The 23,041-nt window shown below is 42.6% G+C and overlaps 1 protein-coding gene across 1 annotated transcript in view; it reads right to left on the reverse strand.

Moving 5' to 3' along the window:
- LOC124556370 (circadian locomoter output cycles protein kaput) overlaps positions 1 to 23,041 on the reverse strand; it is an 815,111-nt gene that overhangs the window by 19,078 nt on the left and 772,992 nt on the right. Inside the window, exons 7-8 of the mRNA XM_047130334.1 lie at positions 12,890 to 12,996; positions 5,708 to 5,849 (exon numbers count right to left, since the gene is read on the reverse strand). Of these exons, the coding sequence (XP_046986290.1) occupies positions 5,708 to 5,849; positions 12,890 to 12,996 (249 nt within the window). The remainder of the gene's footprint in view (positions 1 to 5,707; positions 5,850 to 12,889; positions 12,997 to 23,041) is intronic.

Consider the following 23,041-nt stretch of genomic DNA (forward strand, 5'->3'; position numbering starts at 1 on the left):
CACACACACACACACACACACACACACACACACACACACACGCAGATCAAATGGTTCAAATGGCTCTGAGCACTATGCGACTTAACATCTGTGGTCATCAGTCCCCTAGAACTTAGAACTAGTTAAACCTAACTAACCTAAGGACATCACACACATCCATGCCCGAGGCAGGATTCGAACCTGCGACCGTAGCGTTCGCGCGGTTCCAGAGTGTAGGGCCTAGAACCGCTTGGCCACTCCGGCCGGCGCAGATCACAGATATCGCAAATAAACATTAGATACGAGAGTTGCCCACAAACTAATGCACCGCATTTCTTTTTCTCGATCGGAAACAATGCTATGAATGCGAAACGTTAAGTATGTACACAACTGGCCATTAAAATTGCTACACCAAGAAGAAATCCAGATGATAAACGGGTATTCATTGGACAACTGACATGTGATTACATTTTCACGCAATTTGGGTGCATACATCCTGAGATATCAGTACCCAGAACAACCACCTCTGGCCATAATAACGGCCTTGATACGCCTGGGCATTGAGTCAGAGCTTGGATGGCCCATGCAGCTTCAACACGATACCACAGTTCATCAAGTGCAGTGACTGGCGTGTTATAACGAGCCAGTTGCTCGGCCACCATTGACCACACGTTTTCAGTTGGTGAGGGATCTGGAGAATGTGCTGGCCAGGGCAGCAGTCGAACATTTTCTGTATCCAGAAAGGCCCGTACAGGACCTGCAACATGCGGTCGTCCATTATCCCGCTGAACTGTAGGGTTTCGTAGGGATCGAATGAAGGGTAGAGCCACTGGTCGTGACACATCTGAAATGTACCGTCCACTGTTCAAAGTGCCGTCAATGCGTACAAGAGCTGACTGAGACGTATAACCAATGGCACCCCATAGCATCACGCCGGGTAATACGCCAGTATGGCGATGAAGAATACACACTTCCAATGTGCGTTCACCGCGATGTCACCAAACACGGATACGACCATCATGATGCTGTAAACAGAACCTGGATTCATCCGAAAAAATTATGTTGTGCCATTCGTGCACCCAGCTTCGTCGTTGAGTACACCATCGCAGGCGCTCCTGTCTGTGATGGAGCGTCAAACACGCCAAACACGGGTGCGACCATCATGATACTGTAAACAGAACCTGGATTCATCCGAAAAAAGGTCGTTTTGCCATTCGTGCACCCAGGTTCGTCGTTGAGTACACCATCGCAGTCGCTCCTGTCTGTGATGCAGCGTCAAGCGTAACCGCAGCTATGGACTCCGAGCTGATAGTCCGTGCTGCTGCAAAACGTCGTCGAACTGTTCGCGCAGATTGTTGTTGTGTTGCAAACGTCCCCATCTGTTTACTCAGGGATCGAGACGTGGCTGCACGATCCGTTACAACCATGCGGATAAGATGCCTGTCATCTCGACTGCTAGTGATACGAGGCCGTTGGGATCCAGCACGGCGTTCCGTATTACCCTCCTGAACCCACCGATTCCATTTTCTGCTAACAGTCGTTGGATCGCGACCAACGCGAGCAGCAATGTCGCGATACGATAAACCGCAATGGCGTTAGGCTACAATCCGACCTTTATTAAAGTCGGAAACGTGATGGTACGCATTTCTCCTCCTCACACGAGCCATCACAACAACGTTTCACCAGGCAACGCCGGTCAACTGCTGTTTGTGTATGAGAAATCGGTTGGAAACTTTCCTCATGTCAGCAAGTTGTAGGTGTCGTCACCGGCGCCAACCTCGTATGAATGCTCTGAAAAGCTAATCATTTGCATATCACAGCATCTTCTTCCTGTAGGTTAAATTTCGCGTCTGTAGCACGTCATCTTCGTGGTGTAGCAATTTTAATGGCCAGTAGTGTATATCCAGGGTTGTCAAACCTCAACTTTATGGAAGGAACCTCCAACCTACACACACACACACACACACACACACACACACACACACACACACACACACACACACACACATACTCACTCTCACGCAGATCGCAGATGTCGCAAATACACATTAGATACGAAAGTTGCCCACAAACTAATGCACCGCAATTTTTTTTTCAGCCGTAAACAATACTACGAATGCGAAACATTACGTATGTATTATTTGAAGTCTCCTGAGGGAGCGCGCCAAGTTTCCGTCACTTCCGATAGGTAGCATAGGAGCAGGACAGTTTCAAAGTGGCGTCCGTGGGTGATGTACATTACAAGTAACGTGCCGTCATTGAATTTCTTACTGGAGAGAAAGAAACTGTGGGGAATATTCACAAACGCTTGTGCAAAGTCTATGGAGCATCTGCTGTAGACAAAAGTATAGTTAGTTGCTGGGCTCGGAGAGTGAGGTCATCAGAAGGCGGTTCGCCGCAGCTCCACTATTTGTGACGGTCGGGGAGATCATCCACGGCTGTCAATCCTGACATGTTGCAGCGAGTTGATGCCTTTCGCGAGGACAGACGCATTACGATTCGGCAATTGGCGCTGCATCTGTCAGTCAGCAAAGGAAGTGTGGATGCAATTATCCGCGTTCTTCGATATTCAAAAGTATGTGCAAGATGGGTTCCGCAGTATCTAACGGTAGATCACAAATCGCACAGAAAAAAACATTTGTCTTGATTTGTTGCAACGTTTTGAAGCCGAGGGGGAGGCCTTCTTGTACCGGACAGTGACGGATGATGACAACTGGGTTCACCATTTTGAGCCCGAAACAAAACGACAGTCGATGGAATGGCGCCATTCCCACTCCCCACAGAAGAAAAAATTCAAAGCAACTGGTTCCGCGGGTAAGGTCATCATCACCGTGTTTTTCGACTGTGAAGGTGTGATTCTCGTTGATGTCATGTCAAGAGGCGGTACCATTAATTCAGAAGCATATGTCAACACATTAACAAAACTTAAGACGCGCTTCCGGCGACTTTGGCGCACAGCATTCCAGGAGATGTTTTGCTGCAACACGATGATGCTCGGCTCCACGCAAGTCTGAGGACTGCTAAACACATCTCAAAACAGGGTTGGACCGTCTTACCCCACCCACCTTACAGCCCTGACCTAGTCCCCTCGGACTTCTACTTGTTTGGGCCATTCGTGGAAGACATTTTGAGGACGATGAGGAGGTGATTCACACAGTGAAGCACTGGCTCCGCCACCAGGACAAGGATTGGTACCGACAGAGCATACACGCCTTTATTTCGCACTGGAGGAACGCCATAGAACGGGATGGCGATTACGTGGAAAAACAGGGTGTGTAGATAAAACACCATTGTTTCATGTGTGTAATTCTCATTGCGTTCAACAAACATTGATTTACATGCTAAGAACATACTTTCGTATTTGGCGTCAATAAATTATTGATTCCAGAGGAATATTTTTGAAGGAATTCTCATTAAGATCTGTATATGTAGTCTCTTATGTAACTTTTTAACTTTATTCAAGATAAAGAATGAGAAAATATCACACTATCGAGATGAAACTTTTTCTGCTGCTTTCAGTTACTTTTGCATATGGGTTTGGCATTCAGCAGAAGGGTCCATTACAATTTTCAGCCTGTAGCTTTTAGTTAATCTTGGCCAAATCATTCAACGTGCATTATCAAATTTTTTGACTCTACAAGAGCCACTTCTACTATTTCCTTTTTCTCCAGGAAGTAGGATAATGCAAATTTTCAATATTTTTGGCTTACCTGTTCTGTCGTTTAGCAGCTGGTGCAGAGTGAATCATTTAATGGACATTTATTTAATTGCTATTACAGGCAAACATGACATGCATACTGTTATTGTATGTCGACCTCGCTTTTACGAGTTATAGTAAAAGGAAACACTACAGATGACTCGTCGCTATTAGACTTCCATGAGACCTTCACTTGGGAAGTATGCTAACTGTATTAAATAATGCGAATTTAACACCAAATGCATATGGACGCGAAAACAGACATAGACAACCCACACACACACAACAGCGCGCGCGCGGGCGCGCGACGTACATTAACATTCATTAGTCACTCTAGCGTTACACATTCACTATTATAGCTGCTCTGGCATTGTTACAACCAACAATGAGAGTACGGTGTACGCTGTGTTAAGAAGGTAAGCGAGAAAATGCATGTGAGACAATTGAATCAATGTCATTACTTTTAGTATTATACACACATCAAAAAAAGTTTTGCATCACCTCGGTTCCGAGAGTTCTGGAACCTATACAGAAAATTGGAATAGAGATCAATATAAACATCATTTCCGCCCTCTTTATTGCTCCTGAAAACCACACATTGCATTTTGTACCACCATACAGTGAGACCATCAGAGGTGGTGGTCCAGATTACTGTACACACCGGTACCTCTAATACCCAGTAGCACGTCCTCTTGCGTTGATGCATGCCTGTATTCATCGTGGTATACTATCCACAAGTTCATCAAGGCACTATTGGTCCAGATTGTCCCACTCTTCAACGACGATTCGGTGTAGATCTCTCAGAGTGGTTGGTGGATCACATCGTCCGTAAACAGCCCTTTTCAATCTATCCCAAGCATGTTCAATAGGGTTCATGTTTGGAGAACATGCTGGCCATTCTAGTCGAGAGATGTCGTTATCCTGAAAGAAGTCATTCACAAGATGAGCACGATGGAAGCGCGAACTGACGTCTATGAGGACGAATGCCTCGCCAATATGCTGCCGATGTGGTTGCACTATCGATCGGAGGATGGCATTCACGTATCATACAGCCGTTACGGCGCCTTCCACGACCACCAGCGGCGTACGTCGGCCGCACAGAATGCCACCCCAAAACAGCAGGTAACCACCACATTGCCGCACTCGCTGGACAGTGTGTCTAAGGCGTTCAGCCTGACCGGGTTGCCTCCAAACACGTCTCTGACGATTGTCCGGTTGAAGGCATATGCAAAAGTCATCGGTGAAGAGAACGTGATGCCAATCCTGAGCGGTCCATTCGGTATGTTGTTGGACCCATCTGTACCGCGCCGCATGGTGTCTTGGTTTCCAAGATGTACCTCGCCATGTACTTTGGGAGTGAAGTTGCGAATCATGCAGCCTATTGCGCACAGTTTGAGTCGTAAAAAGACGTCCTGTGGCTGCACGAAAAGGTGGCGTTGCTGTTAGGGTTCCTCGGAGCCATAATCCGTAGGTAGCCGTCATCCACTGCTGTAGTAGCCCTTGGGCGGCCTGAGGGAGGCATGTCATCGACATCTCCTGTCTCTCTGTATCTCCTCCATGTCCGAACAATATCGCTTTGGTCCACTCCGAGACGCCTGGACACTTTCCTTGTTGAGAACCCTTCCTGGCACAAAGTAACAAAGCGGACGCGTTCGAACCGCGGTATTGACCGTCTAGGCATGGTTGAACAACAGACAACACGAGCCGTGTACCTCCTCCGTGGTGGAATGACTGGAACTGATGGGCTGTCGGACCCCATCCGTCTAATAGGCGCTGCTCAGGCATGGTTTTTTACATCTTCGGGCGGGTTTAGTGGCATCTCTGAACAGTCAAGGGGACTGTGTCTGTGATACAATATCCACAGTCAACGTCTATCTTCAGAAGTTCTGTGAACTGGGGTGATGCAAAACTTTTTTTGATGTGCGCAGTTAACGGCTTTGTACAACAAATACGTTCGTGATGGGGGCGTGTAGGTGTTTAAATATTTAATAAAGCGTACCGACATTTTATTGAAGGTCTTAAGGTACTTACATGAGTGGCCGGTGCGTGCTGATGACGAAGTCTGGCTTGGAATTCTTGTACACGAGCCTGGAGCTCGTCTGCAACCATTGCCACTGACCTTCCTTCGTCTGGAAGCGGTACGCAATCATTCCGGATGCGCCAGTCTTCAGAACTGTATTTGTAGATCAGAGGAAAAAAAGTTGAGTTGTTAGTACACACGAAAAGAAAAGGGTTAAAAACGTCGTTAATGTGTAAAGATCAAACCTATAAAATGCCTCCTCGGAGATTCAGAATTTTGGCCCATGTTGCACTGTATTTGGACGTTATTTGCTGTTTGTTTGGTATCTGACCTCCAGTTGATGGCGAGATCATTGGCTACAGATCAAAGTAATACTCACTAAAGAGGAAAACTGTTTCTTCATAGTTTTGTGTTATAGTGTTTTGATATTCTACATATTTTTCATAAATTTTAGAGAAAGAATAAATGCTGTCGAAGTAAATATTTTACAACATAGAAGAAAATTAAGAGCACACACTCGGATAACGATTGCTATGCGCTCCAGAGATCAAAGCGTGTACTGATATCATCTGGGACCTCCTTTGGTCACTGTTAAGCTGTGTAATATTTGAGAAAGGCTTTCCACTACGTTCTGATAGAAAGAGACATTTGTTTCCATTCTTCCTGAAATATAAGGAGCAGATGTTGGTGGGTATTCCAGTACATTTCTATGACAAGCAATCAATGCAGAAATATATTCACTGTGGAACAGATAAACATGAACTGAAACGGAAGTTCTCTGCGGTAGGCGACGAGGCTGTCTAACGACTGGTTCGTATAATAAGCTTCAGCGTTCCACAGTCACAATCAGTTAAGTTATTAGGCTTATCAGAGCGTAGTTTGGGATTAAAGCTTACCTTATTTTGCCAATCCACAATTACATCGCTCTGAGTTGTGTAACTCCTATGCAAGTTTTCTTACAGTATGTCCGAACTCGTGGACTCAATCAAGCACCGTTTGAACACACTCCTTTCTTTGTGTTTAAAAATGCAGAAAACACCTTGGCTTCTTGAACCAGCATGCATAGCCTGATGTCACACATAACTCATTTAGTGGGGAAGCCAAAGCTTTTGGACACATACTTTTTCGTTGACTTTAGACGATTTGTAGGATATACCCCAGAAAATTAAATAGAAATAAAGTACATAAATGAAAAGCTTGCAAATTACGATAATAGCTAGCAGTAGAAACAAGAATGGTATCCATGCTGGAGGCTGATTTTAAGAGCCAGATAAAACTTGGAGCTCTAATTTTTTTGTAAAATTTGCGTTAATAATTTCCCAGGTAAATGCATGAAATAATCTAAAGCTATGATTGTGTTACGCAACTGGTCCGTAATCGGATATATTCGCGTAGTGGAAACGAAAATAATCACGGTCCTCCATCTCCACAAAAATTACCGAACATCACACGCACTCCAAGATTTACTGGAGGTAAGTGCACAGAGTTTTTAGTAACGATTTAGAAATATGCATGGGAAAAATATCTTTACATATAGGTTACTGATGAACTGATGTACCTGCCACCAGAAGTATCAATTGGAAGATTTAAATATAGTTGATTATATAACTAGTGCGAAATGAAGCGTTTAGCTGCTAAGTGATGGCCCCTCTCCGTATTTAATTTGCTAGTGCGCTACACCAAACAGCGGAATATATCGTGCGAAACAGCCTAAGACGCCTACAGAGTGAATGGTAATTCTCTCGGTACGGACAGAAACTAATATAGACTGAAATACTTCTCTTGGAGCAGCTGTGCTTCGTGAACTTCATTCACTACCTGTTCCTCCTTATCTGTCATTTATGTGTTTCTCAGATCGTTTCCGAGGCAATCCATCATGAAGCACACTAAGTGGTCTGGATAAGTGGTCTATCTGAAACGACCGCGCTTTGAAAGAATGATAGATCTTGAGAGGAGAAAGGAGGAAAATGTAACGAATTTTGACGTGGACAAGCATTTAAAATCAATGGCGGCTGTGGTATTAGAGCGCAAGAGCAGGTGAACACCATAACTTTCTACACCTTGCGGATTTACTGGTTATTTTTCTTTGAATGCTGTGAAACGTAACATAGATGCTGCAATCTGAAAGATACGGCAATTAAATCTACTGCACTACTGCTCCTCTAGACCGCATGAAACTTGGCATCAGGTTCGCGAGCACACCTTCAGTCGTGCACGTTTTAAGGAGCTTTTGCGCATGAGCAACCCGCGTGACGTAAGTGCCTTACGGGCCAAATACGTACGGATTTGATAAACAATGATTCACGTTGCGCGCAGCTCTTGGCATTCTACTAGAAGTTTGCGTCAGTGCCACCAGATGGTAGCACACTGCGACCGACTTTATTCCCTGTTCGCTCGGCATAAATCCTGCTGAATGGGATAGTACGCTCCTCAGATATGCTAATTCACTCACTATATAGTAAAATTAGATCGGTTGTCAGTAGGTATTAAAGTTGTACTGACAGTAAACCTATTTTGTGGGTTTCTGAATGAGCTATAGTATACTAAGTTATGAATTTTATCATACAGTGATCCATTTGAGGCGCTGAGAATCATAAGGGCCTAAAGCGCATCATCGTCGATTGTGAGAGTGTAGCACTTGTTCATGCTTCTGAAATCTGCTTATCTTATGGTGAGTCAGGTTTATCTATGCTGTAGGCTAACATTGTATATATGAAAATTCACGAAAAGTTGTATCACTGGTTTCTCTGATATTCACTGAAATGCTGGGTCGACGGCGGTGTGCTTTAGATCCTTATGGAACTCAGCGCCTCATTTGTATTCTAGTCAAGTGACCATGCTGGTAATTACTACTTGAGTTTAATCATTTCCACAAACGGCAGTTTGTGTTTAGAGTTGGTTGTTTACTGTACGGGAATCGGCTTTCGTGTGCAATGTGAACATGAACTATATTGAATCTATTGTAAATGCTAACAGAAAAGTAAAGCTACGAGGACGGGTCGTGAGTCGTGCTTGGGTAGCACAGGCGGTAGACCACTTGCTCGCGAAAGGCAAAGGTCTCGAGTTCGAGTCTCGGTCTGGCACACAGTTCTCATCTGCCAGGTAGTTTCATGTCAGCACACACTCCGACGCAGAGTGAAAATCTCATTCTGGGAACAGAAAAGTAAATTACCAGGAAAAGTTAGCCGTAAAGGACCTACGGCCTCCCTGAACAGAATCTTTGACTGAGAGAGTGACGAAATCAAATAAGCATATCTACAACGAACATATAACAAGTAAGTGTACAGTTAGCACAAGTTCTTGTTTAGGTGTACCGTAAGATCATCTGATTTTCAGTTCAGAAGTAAATTCGTGAACTAATACATCTGTTAGGGAACTTGTACATTTGTCTGAAAAAGTGAAAAAGCACGAGAACTCCCACTTACACTAAAATATGAAACAGAGAGTTGCGAAAGCTTAAACATTATATCATTATTACCCTAAACTGTACTTAAATATGTACAAAAAAATAAAATTCCACAAAAAAATTCTTTCCTTTGTCAGATAAGTTACGCATTTATCATTATTTTTATTATTGTTATTATTATTGCTGTTATTATTATTGGCAGTGGCTGTAGTTGTGTAAACTTGATAAGCATAGCTGTTCTACAGCATGCTATTAATTTCACACTCTTCAATTTATCTGAATCTAAAAATTTGTGAACACCCAGAATGTATACTCACGAGCTGCCACTGTTTAAAGTCCATTTCCGGTACAGGGCCATACTCGAAAAGACTTGTGTTACGAATGAGTGGAAAATTTTAAATACTAAGTACAATCTGTACGCAAAGAAAAAAAGTTACGTGGATAATTGTGTAGCCGGGTAACGTATCCTCATTGCAGTAGAATCGACGCCAAGGCCGATGACATAATTAGTGTCGGCTGCGGGCTTGCGTGGGAAAGGGACGATTTCGAGTGCACCATCCACTCGGTAGACGCGCAGCTTGCGAGCCCGTTGGCGGACTCTGATGAACTGAACCTACTGTAGTATACAATTGAGTGCTACAGACGGCATCATACACATTTGGAAAAATAAAATTCAGATGCAGTAAAGACATAAACAAACACATTTTTTTAATCTGAAAGCGATCTCTACGGAAAATATTGGCTAAGACAATAAATGGTATGTATACCGATAGAAATATGGGCATTGAACATATTGTACGTCGCAAAGCGTTGCGCAGTGGTTCTTGAATAATCTCAATATGAGATCAAATAGAATTATTCTGAAAATTAAGATCTAACTTTTGGAAATATGCCAATAGTCTTTATAAATGCGGGAAGATTCCTACGGATATTTTTCGGGGAAATCATTTTTAACATAAAAAAATCAGCGAGCTTAAATGGGGTGCCCGAAACCTTCTGGATCACAAACCCCAAACTAAGTACTTTGAGATAAGAGACTAATGCTCGGAGATGAGTATTTAACTTTTTTAATCATCACAAGCAACTCCCACTTAATAAAATCAACTTAAGGCAACTGAAAAAGGGGGATCATCGCCATTCTCAGTTCAGGCGTTGCTGTACAATCCAGTGACAGACCTGAACTCTGAGTTCAAAATAATTTGGCCCCCCTGCTTGCACGCTTGTTAATAATAGGGATACAGTTGCATTTCCGCCAGTTCTCGGTCCAAAATCAGTTTGCAGTTTCGCCAGTATTCTCCACATTCTAATCTTCGAAGTGTTCATTTCAAGGTCAAATTGACATGTTACTATTGCAGAATCCGGGTACTACAAACTTCTGTATATATAATATATGTACAAGTTCCTGTAATGAGTTATGATGAATTTTTGACAACCAGTGGCGAGATGCAAGCAGTGCAAACTCCACCGTGTATTGCTTTTCATGGTGCGTCACCAATGTCGACATGATACGCAGCTATTTGTTATGAAACAAAAGCAGTTTACTCGTGTAAATACGTGTCATTTGCGGTCGGCATTCAAAACTACACACCACTGAAACGGTAATTTCTGATTGTTGGTGCATTATCGCTAAATACTCAGTTTAGGATCCTTTGTCAGATGTATAATTTTGGGCCTGTAGGTTCGGTACGCTCTTAATGAAACCAGATTTCAGTTAAAGAAACGTATTCGTACTGCAAACGCTAGATTTATCTATGTTTATGCCGCAGGTAGTGTAAAATAATTTACCTAACATATACTCTTGTTAATACACTGAAGCGCCAAAGAAATTGGCATAGGAATGCGTATTGAAATATAAAGATATGTAAACAGGCAGAATACGGCGCTTCGGTCGGCAAACACCTATATAAGACAATAAGTGTCTGGCGCAGTTGGATCTGTTACTGCTGCTATAATGGAAAGTTATTAAGATTTAATTGAGTCTGAACGTGGTGTTATAGCACGAGCAATGGAACACAGCATCTCCGAGGTAGCGACGTAGTGGGGATTTTCCCGTACGACCATTTCACTAGAGTAACATCTCTGCGGCCGGAAAAAGATCCTGCAAGAACGGGACCAATGACGTCTGAAGAGAATCGTTCAACGTGACACAAGTGCACTCTTCACTAAATTGGTGCAGATTTCAATGCTGGGCCATCAACAAGTGCCAGCGTGGGAACAATTCAACGAAACACAAAATTGTTGAGGCTTTCGTGGCCACTTGTTGACAAACTGTCTACTGGCTTCTGTCTCGGGTTCTTCGGCCGACGTTCATCTAATGATTTTTCTGACGTTTCGCCAGCACGAGTGGCTGGCATTGTTCACCACCGGCAATGGAGGGTGAAGCTTTGACAATGCCAGCCACTCGTGCTGGCGAAACGTCAGAAAAATCATTAGATGAACGTCGGCCGAAGAACCCGAGACAGAAGCCGGCTAATTCAACGAAACATCATCGATATGGGCTTTCGGAGCCGAAGACCCAGTACTGTTGATGACTACATTACGCATTGCCTGGGCCCGTCAACACCGACATTGGACTGTTGATGATTGGAAACATGTTGTCTTGTCGGAAGAGTCTCGTTTCAAATTGTATCGAGTGGATGGACGTGTATGGGTATAGAGACAGCCTCATGAATCCATGGACCCTGCATGTCAGCAGGGGACTGTTCAAGCTGGTGGAGACTCTGTAATGGTATGGGGCGAGTGCAGTTGAAGTGATATGGTACCCCTGATACGTCTAGATATGACTCTGACAGGTGACACGCACGTAAGCATGCCGCCTGATCACCTGCATCCATTCATGTCCACTGTGCATTTGGACGGACTTGGCAATTCCAGTAGGACCATGCGACACCCCACATGTACAGAATTGCTACAGAGTGGCTCTAGGAGTACTCTTCTGAGTTTAAACACTTCCACTGGCCACCAAATTCCCCAGACATCAACATTATTGAGGATATCTGGGTTGCTTTGCAACGTGCTGTTCAGAAGAGATCTCCACCCCTCGTACTCTTACAGATTTATGGACAGCCTTATAGGATTCATGGTGTCAATTCCGTCCAGTACTACTTCAGACATTAGTCGAGGCCAAGCCACGTCGTGTTTCGGCACATCTGCGTGCTCGCAGGGGCCCTACACGATATTAGGCAGGTGTACCAGTTTCTTTGGCTCTTCAGTGTAATTACGAAAGACGGTTTCCGAGCTCGTCCTTTTTAGCAATTTGCTTTCTTTCCAGAAAGGTTGCAAGCTGACGTTTATGAACATATGATTTTTTGAGCGGTAGAGACAATGTGAGAGCGACCCGACCGGATAACCGAGTACGAAAATTGCCGCTTCCGGGGTACAGGGAGGGGGTTGAGCCTATTCCGGATCGAATCGGATTATCGAGGACTGTTGGTGAGCCAGCCATCCTTGATATGGTTTTCAGGTGGTTTACAACATCGGAGCAGGTAAATACTGGGATGGTACCCACGTCCTGCTCCAGATACACGCCGTGTAAGCATTGGAAAACGTGCTCACATTTGAACGAAGATTTTGTCTAGAGGAGACAGATGAGGCACACAGATTCCATTCCGTACCGGGAGGGGGGCGACTGGGGGGGGGGGGGGGGTGAGTGGTGTCGTCAGGGACACCTGGCCACCAGCTGCCACTAACAATGCTTCAACCTATATAATAGTGCCAACCCTGTAGAAGAAACGAGAAAAGACAAAGTAAGAAGAAGAAGAGGGAAAGTGAGAGCGGTTATACTCACGTTCCTGATGCGCACTCGCCACGTACGCCAGGTCATCGTAGTGCACCAGGTCGTAGCCGCCCAGGTTGGCCAACTCAGCGTCCGAGTAGCCCAGCAACATCTTACCCCTGCCGGAACCAAAAGTGCAGTTTTAGTACATCTTACCATCATTACTGTTACTGCTATACTGGTGAATATTTTGTTCTGTTGTCAAGAGGACAGTTGATACATTTCAGTTCAAAGAGTGCTGATTCGTGCAGTACACTGACAGTAGGAGAAAAGTCCAGCACTGTGTAGAAGGACTTGCAGATGATTAGCGCTTGCTAATAGGCTACCCATACAAATGAATATATTGTTATAGTGCAATGCATGAAAATATTATGTAATGTTGAATCACAGAATATGCAATAAGTCACATAGATAAAAAAGCTACGGATCTTCCTCCGAGGAAGGGCTCAGGAGAGATTTGCGGAAGCACTGGCAAGTCCAGACGGACTTTACACCCATGAGAGATGTCTGGGTTGATCAACCGTCACCATGGAACAATCCTAGTTTCGACAGAGAAATACTGGACCTATACCGGTACCAAAAACTGTCTTGGACATCAGCTTGGTAAAATTTGTTTTTAAAGCAGTTGTTATTTGAAATTTCTCTTGATAAATATATGGAATTGCTAATGTTTTATTAATACTGAAAGTAATATGAGCATTAATAAATGTTAAAAATAATGAATATTTAATAATACACTCCTGGAAATTGAAATAAGAACACCGTGAATTCATTGTCCCAGGAAGGGGAAACTTTATTGACACATTCCTGGGGTCAGATACATCACATGATCACATTGACAGAACCACAGGCACATAGACACAGGCAACAGAGCATGCCCAATGTCGGCACTAGTACAGTGTATATCCACCTTTCGCAGCAATGGAGGCTGCTATTCTCCCATGGAGACGATCGTAGAGATGCTGGATGTAGTCCTGTGGAACGGCTTGCCATGCCATTTCCACCTGGCGCCTCAGTTGGACCAGCGTTCGTGCTGGACGTGCAGACCGCGTGAGACGACGCTTCATCCAGTCCCAAACATGCTCAATGGGGGACAGATCCGGAGATCTTGCTGGCCAGGGTAGTTGACTTACACCTTCTAGAGCACGTTGGGTGGCACGGGATACATACGGACGTGCATTGTCCTGTTGGAACAGCAAGTTCCCTTGCCGGTCTAGGAATGGTAGAACGATGGGTTCGATGACGGTTTGGATGTATCGTGCACTATTCAGTGTCCCCTCGACGATCACCAGTGGTGTACGACCAGTGTAGGAGATCGCTCCCCACACCATGATCCCGGGTGTTGGCCCTGTGTGCCTCGGTCGTATGCAGTCCTGATTGTGGCGCTCACCTGCACGGCGCCAAACACGCATACGACCATCATTGGCACCAAGGCAGAAGCGACTCTCATCGCTGAAGACGACACGTCTCCATTCGTCCCTCCATTCACGCCTGTCGCGACACCACTGGAGGCGGGCTGCACGATGTTGGGGCGTGAGCGGAAGACGGCCTAACGGTGTGTTGGACCGTAGCCCAGCTTCATGGAGACGGTTGCGAATGGTCCTCGCCGATACCCCAGGAGCAACAGTGTCCCTAATTTGCTGGGAAGTGGCGGTGCGGTCCCCTACGGCACTGCGTAGGATCCTACGGTCTTGGCGTGCATCCGTGTGTCGCTGCGGTCCGGTCCCAGGTCGACGGGCACGTGCACCTTCCGCCGACCACTGGCGACAACATCGATGTACTGTGGAGACCTCACGCCCCACGTGTTGAGCAATTCGGCGGTACGTCCACCCGGCCTCCCGCATGCCCACTATACGCCCTCGCTCAAAGTCCGTCAACTGCACATACGGTTCACGTCCACGCTGTCACGGCATGCTACCAGTGTTAAAGACTGCGATGGAGCTCCGTATGCCACGGCAAACTGGCTGACACTGACGGCGGCGGTGCACAAATGCTGCGCAGCTAGCGCCATTCGACGGCCAACACTGCGGTTCCTGGTGTGTCCGCTGTGCCGTGCGTGTGATCATTGCTTGTACAGCCCTCTCGCAGTGTCCGGAGCAAGTATGGTGGGTCTGACACACCGGTGTCAATGTGTTCTTTTTTCCATTTCCAGGAGTGTATTTATAACTGTTGTTCATGGCACTGGTTTTAATTCGATGCCAGGGTACATCAAATTGTAAACATATACAAATTAGTACACAATAAAGTACAAAGGATGTAGGTAAACTATGTGTAGTGATATTAGGAATTGATAATGCTTTTGTTATTTCTCTCTGTCTCATCCTTGTCAAACTAGACTTCAAAGTATCTAAATGCTTGTACATATGAATTAAGTTTTTGCTCTTAATCTGTAATACCATCACTTGCACAATATCCTTGTAAAAGTGATCCACAGATGAATAAAAAAACTACTATCACTATTTTCATGCAGCTGTAAAGTAATACATAATTTTTCGTTTGTGTAGCCATAGTGTCCGTAGTTGCTTTATAATTCTTGAGGGTATTTTTGTTCTGTCGTTGCAACTACAAAAATGCGTGATTTTTTTCTCTTTCTCACCAGACGCGTTTCGTTTTATTGAAGTAAAGCATCATCAGTGGTCTGTAATTAATTTATTTAAATTTTGATTTGCTTTTAGTGCTGCAGAACGACTAAAAATTAGACCAAATTATCAGTGTCTAAAACATAAAAACAACGATGTGCTAGCAGACGGCATTTCTCGATGTAAGCGAGAAGTCAACCGAAAATCGCCATAAGTACGAAATCAACTTATTTTTAACGAACTGTTTTCCGATCTAAAAGCAAATCAAAATGTAAATAACTTAATTACAGACCACTGATGATGCTTTACTTCAATAAAGCGAAACGCGTTTGATGAAAAAATCACGCATTTTTGTAGTTGCAAAGACAGAACAAAATTACCCTCAAGAAATACGTAATTTATTTACGTATTTCCTTCAATATCAGTTCTTTCATGCAATAATAGAATATAAAAGGTAGATTTTTATACTAGATTCGAGTCGAAAATAATGTATCGTGTAAGATTCTAGATAATATTTTGTAAATCTACGATCTATGGTAGTCTCTCAGTTCTGCGCGTCATTTGTAAAACGCAACAATTAATAAAAAAAGCTCATTATAGTAGTTAACTACATTCTAAATATATGATCATATTAAAAGAGTAATACACACCAAGGTACATACTGCTTGAAATTCTTAAGGTTGCTGCGATAAAATACAGGTGGAATAATGTTATCTGCTACTTGTATAGAAATCAAACGGCAGTTATAACAATAGAAGGAGATGGAAAGGAGGCAGTTCACTGAGAGCGGAGTGAGATAGTGCTGTAGCCTATCCCCGATATCATTCAAACTGTAACTTGACCAGACAGTAAAGGAAACCAAAGAGAAATATAGAAAGAGAAATTTGAAACTTTAAGGTTTGTCGATGACATTGTATTTTTCTCAGAGACGGCAAAGAACTTGGAAGATCAGTTGAATGGAATGGATGGTGATTTGAAAAGAAGTTAAGCTCTTAGGTGATTGTTTAATGATTTTAGATGCGAGATTTATACAAATTATGTACCAGTTTTCAAAACATACACTGTACACTTGGCTTCATTTTATAGACTTAAATAACTAATTACGAAATATTCTCTATTGTTATCAATACGAAAATCATCATTCAATAATTACCATGCAGAATAACAATGTTCAATTTATTATACACTGGAATACGGCGAACGAACCACATCTGTGTATTCTAGTGATCACGAACTACTGCGCACTGCTACGTTTACTTGCTGACATATTCATAGAGATACCGAACACTTGGCAGTTCAATTTATTATACACTGGAATACAGCGAACGAACGACATCTGTGTATTCTGGTGATCACGAACTGCTGCACACTGCTACGTTTACTTACTGACATATTCATAGAGATACCGAACACTTGGCAGTACTCGCGCATGATAAAACGGTTGAACATTCACAAATGTGCGCCTCAGATATCCATTGGGAAAAAATATTTCTGTTGCCTCTAAGGCACAGTAAAAGTTAATATACACCATTGTAACCAGAGGGTCTGAAAGGGTTAAATGAGGCGCTGTGGGGAAAATTGGGTAATATAAAATACCGACTGGCAACAAGAAGAAATGTGTTCCCAAAAGAGAAATATTTTGTTAGGTCGTCTTTTTCGAAAGTATTTGTCTGTAGTGCTGCTATACATCAAACTGAAACGTGGACGTTAGCGGTATAGACCAGAAGATAATAAATCCCGCGAAACTTCGACGAGTGTAACACTCATAGTCTTTTGGAGTAATTTCGTGGGCTGCTCTTCAGCAGTGTAAGCTGGAAAGTCTGTATTTACAGTCGGGAGTCGTCAGGCTGGACGTTGATAGCGTTATGTTCAAGCATAGTAGAAGTTTCAGTAAGTGTGTGAAACTGATTTAATTTTCTTTTCGGCAATAAAACGAGTAGCTGTAGACATCTGAGAGTCTCTCAGCATTGCATTTCAGGTTGGCACTGCACAAAATCATAACAGAATGAGAAGAAGCATCACGAGAAGCAACACGAGAGAAATCCATTTTGCACCAAATAGAACTGAAATGCCGTTGTTGGCCGACGATATTAAAGTCATCACCAAAACAGAAGCAAGAATAAAAGAAAATCTTCGTGAAATTGCAGTTATATCTCCACAGCTAATATGCTGAGAGAAAAAAAAAACTGACAGAGCCATAACGGCGAGTACACCTATACAGCATATAAAGACTGACAGCGTCGACAAGTACCTAACTTGTGAAACCAATCAACCGGACTGCATAACGCAGCCACTTAGGGAAGCAGAAGACAGTATAGGGGTACGAACTGACACAAAAAATTGTGTAACAGAAATTCATTAGAAATCTAGCGTGATGCCATAGTAATTAAGAGAGAGATATTACACGAATGAGGCTACCTTACGTTGAACGAAAGAGGTGAACAGTAGAACAAAAGAATGAAAGGAACGACAGTGCTCGAGAAAATTTTGGGATCATGAGATAACAAATATAACAACTTGATGAAGAGGAAGAACAAAGCTTTATACAGGAACGTAGCCACAGACTTAATAAAGAAAAGAAGACTAACATTTTAGTGGCCACTTCTACAGACTGCACAGCGGTAGGTTAAACAAGAAACGTTTTGACTTAATTATTTAAGAGAAAAAAAGCATAGACTAGCTATTGGCGACAAGATGGACTTCCAGAAGTCTCGAAGTTACAGAAGACATTGTCAAAAAGAGGGAAGACATCTGCAATCAGAGAAGTTCTGTAAAATTACTGAACTAATGATTAAAACGTGTAATATAATAAAGGGTATTGAACAGTACATAAATCACTAAAGGGTGTGGATGTTCAGATGACTGTAACATACATTCAGACCTAAATCCAGTGTTGTATGTTAAACATGTTGTTGTTGTTGTTGTTGTTATGGTCTTCAGTCCAAAGACTGAAGCAGGGAAAAAAGCATACCAAATTTAAAAGAACGCAAAATCCCCAAGACTGGCAAAGTTTTGCAGAAGTTCGAAATATAGCTCGTACTTCAAATGGAGATGCATTTAATAATTTCTACAATGAAATTCTGTCTCGAAATCTGGCAGAAAACTCAAAGAGATTCTGGTCGTACATAAAGCACACCAGTGACAAGACGCAATCAATACATTCACTGCGCGATAACTACGGTAAAGTCACTGATGACAATGCCACTAAACCAGAGTTATTAAACACGGTTTTCCAAAACTCCTTCACCAAGGAAGACGAAGTAAATATTCCTGAATTCAAATCAAGAACAACTGTCAATATGAGAAACATAGAAGTAGATATCCTCGGTGTAACAAAGCACCTTAAATCACTTAATAAAGGCAAGGCCTTCGGTCCAGATTGTATACCGGCCAGGTTTCTCTCAGAGTATGCTAATACAATAGCTCCATATTTAGCAATTATATACAACCACTCGCTCACAGAAAGATCCGTACCTAAAGACTGGAAAATTGTTCAAGTCACACGAATACCCAAAAAAGGAAGTAGGAGTAATCCGCTGAATTACAGGTCCATATCACTAACGTCGGTTTGCAGTAGGAGTTTGGAGCATATACTGTATCCGAACATTATGAAGTACCTCGAAGAAAACGATTTATTGAAACATAGTCAGCACGGATTCAGAAAATATCGTTCTTGCGGAACACAACTAGCTCTTTACACTCATGAATTAATGAGTGCTATTGACAGAGGATGCAAATTGATTATTCCATATTTTTAGATTTCCAGAAGGCTTTCGACACCGTTCCTCACAAGCGTCTTCTAACCAAACTGAGTGCCTATGGAATATCGTCTCAATTGTACGAGTGGATTCGTAATTCCCTGTCAGGAAGGACACTGTTCATAGTACTAGACGGAAAGTCATCGAGTAAAACGGAAGTAATATCTGGCGTTCCACAAGGAAGTTTTATAGGCTCTCTATTGTTCCTGATCTATATTAACGACATAGGAGACAATCTGAGTAGCCCTCTTAGATTATTTGCGGATGATGCTGTCATTTACCGTCTTGTAAATTCATCAGATGACCAAAACTAATTGCAAAATGATTTAGATAGGATATCTGTGTGGTGCAGAAAGGGGCAACTGACCCTGAATAAAGAAAAGTTTGAAGTTATTCACATGAGTACTAAAAGAAATCTGCTAAATTTCGATTAAGCGATAAGTCACACAAATCTGAAGGCTGTAAATTCAACTAAATACTTAGGGATTATAATTACAAATAACCTAAACTGGAACGATCACATAGATAATGTTGTGAGTAGAGCCAACCAAAGACTGCGATTTATTGGCAGAACACTTAGGAGCTGCAACAAGTCTACTAAAGAGACTGCTTACACCACACTTGTCCGCCCTATTCTGGAGTATTGCTGTGCGGTGTGGGATCCGCATCAGATGGGACGGACAGATGACATCGAAAAAGCACAAAGAAGGGCAGCTTGTTTTGTATTATTTCGAAATAGGGGAGATAGCGCCACAGATATGATACGTGAATTGGAGTGGCAATCATTAGAACAAAGGCGTTTTTCGTTGCGACGGGATCTTCTCATGATATTTCAGTCACCAGTTTTCTCCTCAGATTGTGAAAACATTCCGTTGGCACCCACCTACATAGGAAGAAATAATCATCACGATAAAATAAGAGAAATCAGGGCGCGCACAGAAAAATTTAAGTGCTCATTTTTCCCGCGCGTCGTTCGAGAGTGGAACGGTAGAGAGACAGCCTGAAGGTGGTTCATTGAACCGTCTGCCAGGCACTTTATTGTAAATTGCAGAGCAATCACGTAGATGTAGATGTGAAGTGTTGAAGTTACTTTATTATGCTTCATTATACTGTTTGGAACGTCAGCAACGAGAACAAATTCTGTTTCCTGGATACGTGATGGAAGATCATTTATATATAACACGAAAAAGGGCGGACACAGTATTGCTCTGACAAGGATTCTGATATCATAATATTCATAATATTACTCTGAACTGTAGAATCAAATGCTTTTGGAAAGTTACAGAAAACCCCAGTTGGCAATATTTTATCACTTGAATTTTGTATAATCGGGAAAGACCCTTTCGTAATACAAACTGAGACTCGTTAAGTATCTTACCGGTGAAATTTTTGAGAGGAGCGAAAACAAAACTCCCTAGAAATTACACGGTGAATTTTGCCAGAATTTTCGTAGCCAAACGAAGAGTAGGAAATGGGGAAACTGGGTATCAAAAGACCAGAGTGGGGTCTAGTTTTGAGAAAAAACTTTGCATTGCTTGAAGGTAATCAGTGTAATTGAAAAAAACTTAGTGACTTGAGTGAAAATTACACAGTGAATTTTTGTCCGAATTTTCATTGCCAGGCGGAAAGTGAAAATGGACAAATGAGGTATCAAACTGATCAGAGTGAGGTCTAGTTTGCAAAAGAAAAGGTTTAATTGCTTGGAAGTAATCAGGTTAATTTAAAAAAGTCATGCAGTAAGGTGAGAGAAAAGATTGTACAAATGTTTATAGCCAAACATAGTGTGGGAAATGGACAAATGGGACATCAAATTGGCCAGCAAGTGGTCTAGTTTAAAAAAAAAAAAAAGGATTGAACAGCTTGAAAGTAATCAGGGTGATTAATAAAAAATGTAATTAGTGATTTGAGGGAAAACTGAAATATTTCACGAACCGTCACTGTTACCTATGTAAAAGAAGTATCTCCTCAAGGAGATACTAAACATAACATAAAAAGTTACGTTGGTATGATATTTCACGGTTTCTGAGCAAAAACTGGAAATTTAAAAAATTTCAAAAAATTAAAAATATTTTGTGAGATGTCTGTTTAAAAGTAAGAAAATGTATTAGAGAAACATTTTACGCACCTTTGAATGATGCTCGAACTCATGTGCAGCAATAGCAATTAATCTCATTTTGTTCGTTTTCGTTCGTTGCATTTGCTCGGGGCGGACGTCGTAAGACATCCGATTTTAAGTTCGTTGTTGATCGATTAACTCAGTTTTTTTTTATTACAGAGAGCTGCTAACCCTCTGACCGAACACTACCGACTGAGCTACCCAAGCACGACTCACACTCGTCCTCACAGCTTTACTTCTGCCAGTATCTCGTCCCCTACTTTCCAAACTTTACACAAGCTCTCCTGCGAACTTTGCAGAACTAGCACTCCTGCAAGAAAGGATATTGCGGAGACATGGCTTAGCCACAGCCGGGGGATGCTTCCAGAATGAGATTTTCACTCTACAGCGGAGTGTGCGCTGATATGAAACTTCCTGGCGGATTAAAACTTTTAACCCTTTGTTGCCTGACGGTACTTAAAAGTACCAGTAAGTTTTGACTCTCATTATTTTCTCGTGGTGCAGTTTCGTGATCTGAGAGCCTGTCGGTACGTAACAGTAACTCTGCTCTACTGTTTCATAGTTGTTGTTGTGCAATACATAGACCTCTCTGGCGGTCAGAGCTTGAAATTGTTTTTCGCGCGCTGCTGTGAAAACAGAAGATTGTATGTGCTTGTTTCCATGGTGTTGCCTGAATTTGTGCGCAATTTATCGAAACTTCCGTTGAGTTTTCCATTGTACGTACTTAACTTCTTTGTTTTTTTATAACAGTTTGAAGCATTACGTTACAAGTGAATGAGATAAAGTGGAAAATATAAGGCGGACTAATTAGTACCGTCAGGTTGTGCGAACACTTTATTGTAGCAACAACGCGTTACCTCTCACTAGTTGTTCTGTCCACTTTTTCTCACACAGAAATCCGTAAATACATTTGCCTGTGGAACAATTAGAAAAAACAGGAAAGGTTTGCCAGGGAATTTACCTGAAGAAAAATGTCTAAATCAAATCACAGAGTGTTCAAATGGCTCTGAGCACTATGGGACTCAACTGCTGAGGTCATTAGTCCCCTAGAACTTAGAACTAGTTAAACCTAACTAACCTAAGGACATCACACACATCCATGTCCGAGGCAGGATTCGAACCTGCGACCGTAGCAGTCGCGCGGTTCCAGACTGCGCGCCTTGAACCGAAATCACAGAGTGACATCTTTAGCACTAACAGTATTTCAATGGAAGGAAAATAAAGTAGTATATTTTGCGTCAAACTTCCATAGCACCGAACAGAGCGTAGTGACAAGAAAACGGAAAGATGGAACTTGTATGACTATACCATGTCCAGTTATTGTATGTGATTACAATAAAAACATGGGTGGTGTGGATCATGCAGACAGATTACGTTCAACTTATGGTCTTGACAAGCGATCAAAGAAATGGTGGCACCGTCTCTTCTGGGGAGCAATAGAAATTGCTTTTGTCAATGCTTACGTCATTTTCAGTGATCTACATGGGGCACTGCCACTGCTGGAATTCAGGCGTGCTGTGGCACTAGGGCTAATGAATGAACAGCAAGTGCCAAATCTCAAAAAGAGAAACTCTGGTAAAGATGAAATAACTCTCCCAAAGAGAAGGAAGGATAACTTTTCTTTCCGAAGGATGTACGTCTTGGCAACCGAGGAAACCATTTTGTAGTGTTCAGTTGTAAAAGAGGACGATGCGAAATGTGTGCAAAAAAT

Source organism: Schistocerca americana, chromosome X, assembly GCF_021461395.2.
Source record: "Schistocerca americana isolate TAMUIC-IGC-003095 chromosome X, iqSchAmer2.1, whole genome shotgun sequence".
In the NCBI taxonomy this organism is placed as follows: domain Eukaryota; kingdom Metazoa; phylum Arthropoda; class Insecta; order Orthoptera; family Acrididae; genus Schistocerca; species Schistocerca americana.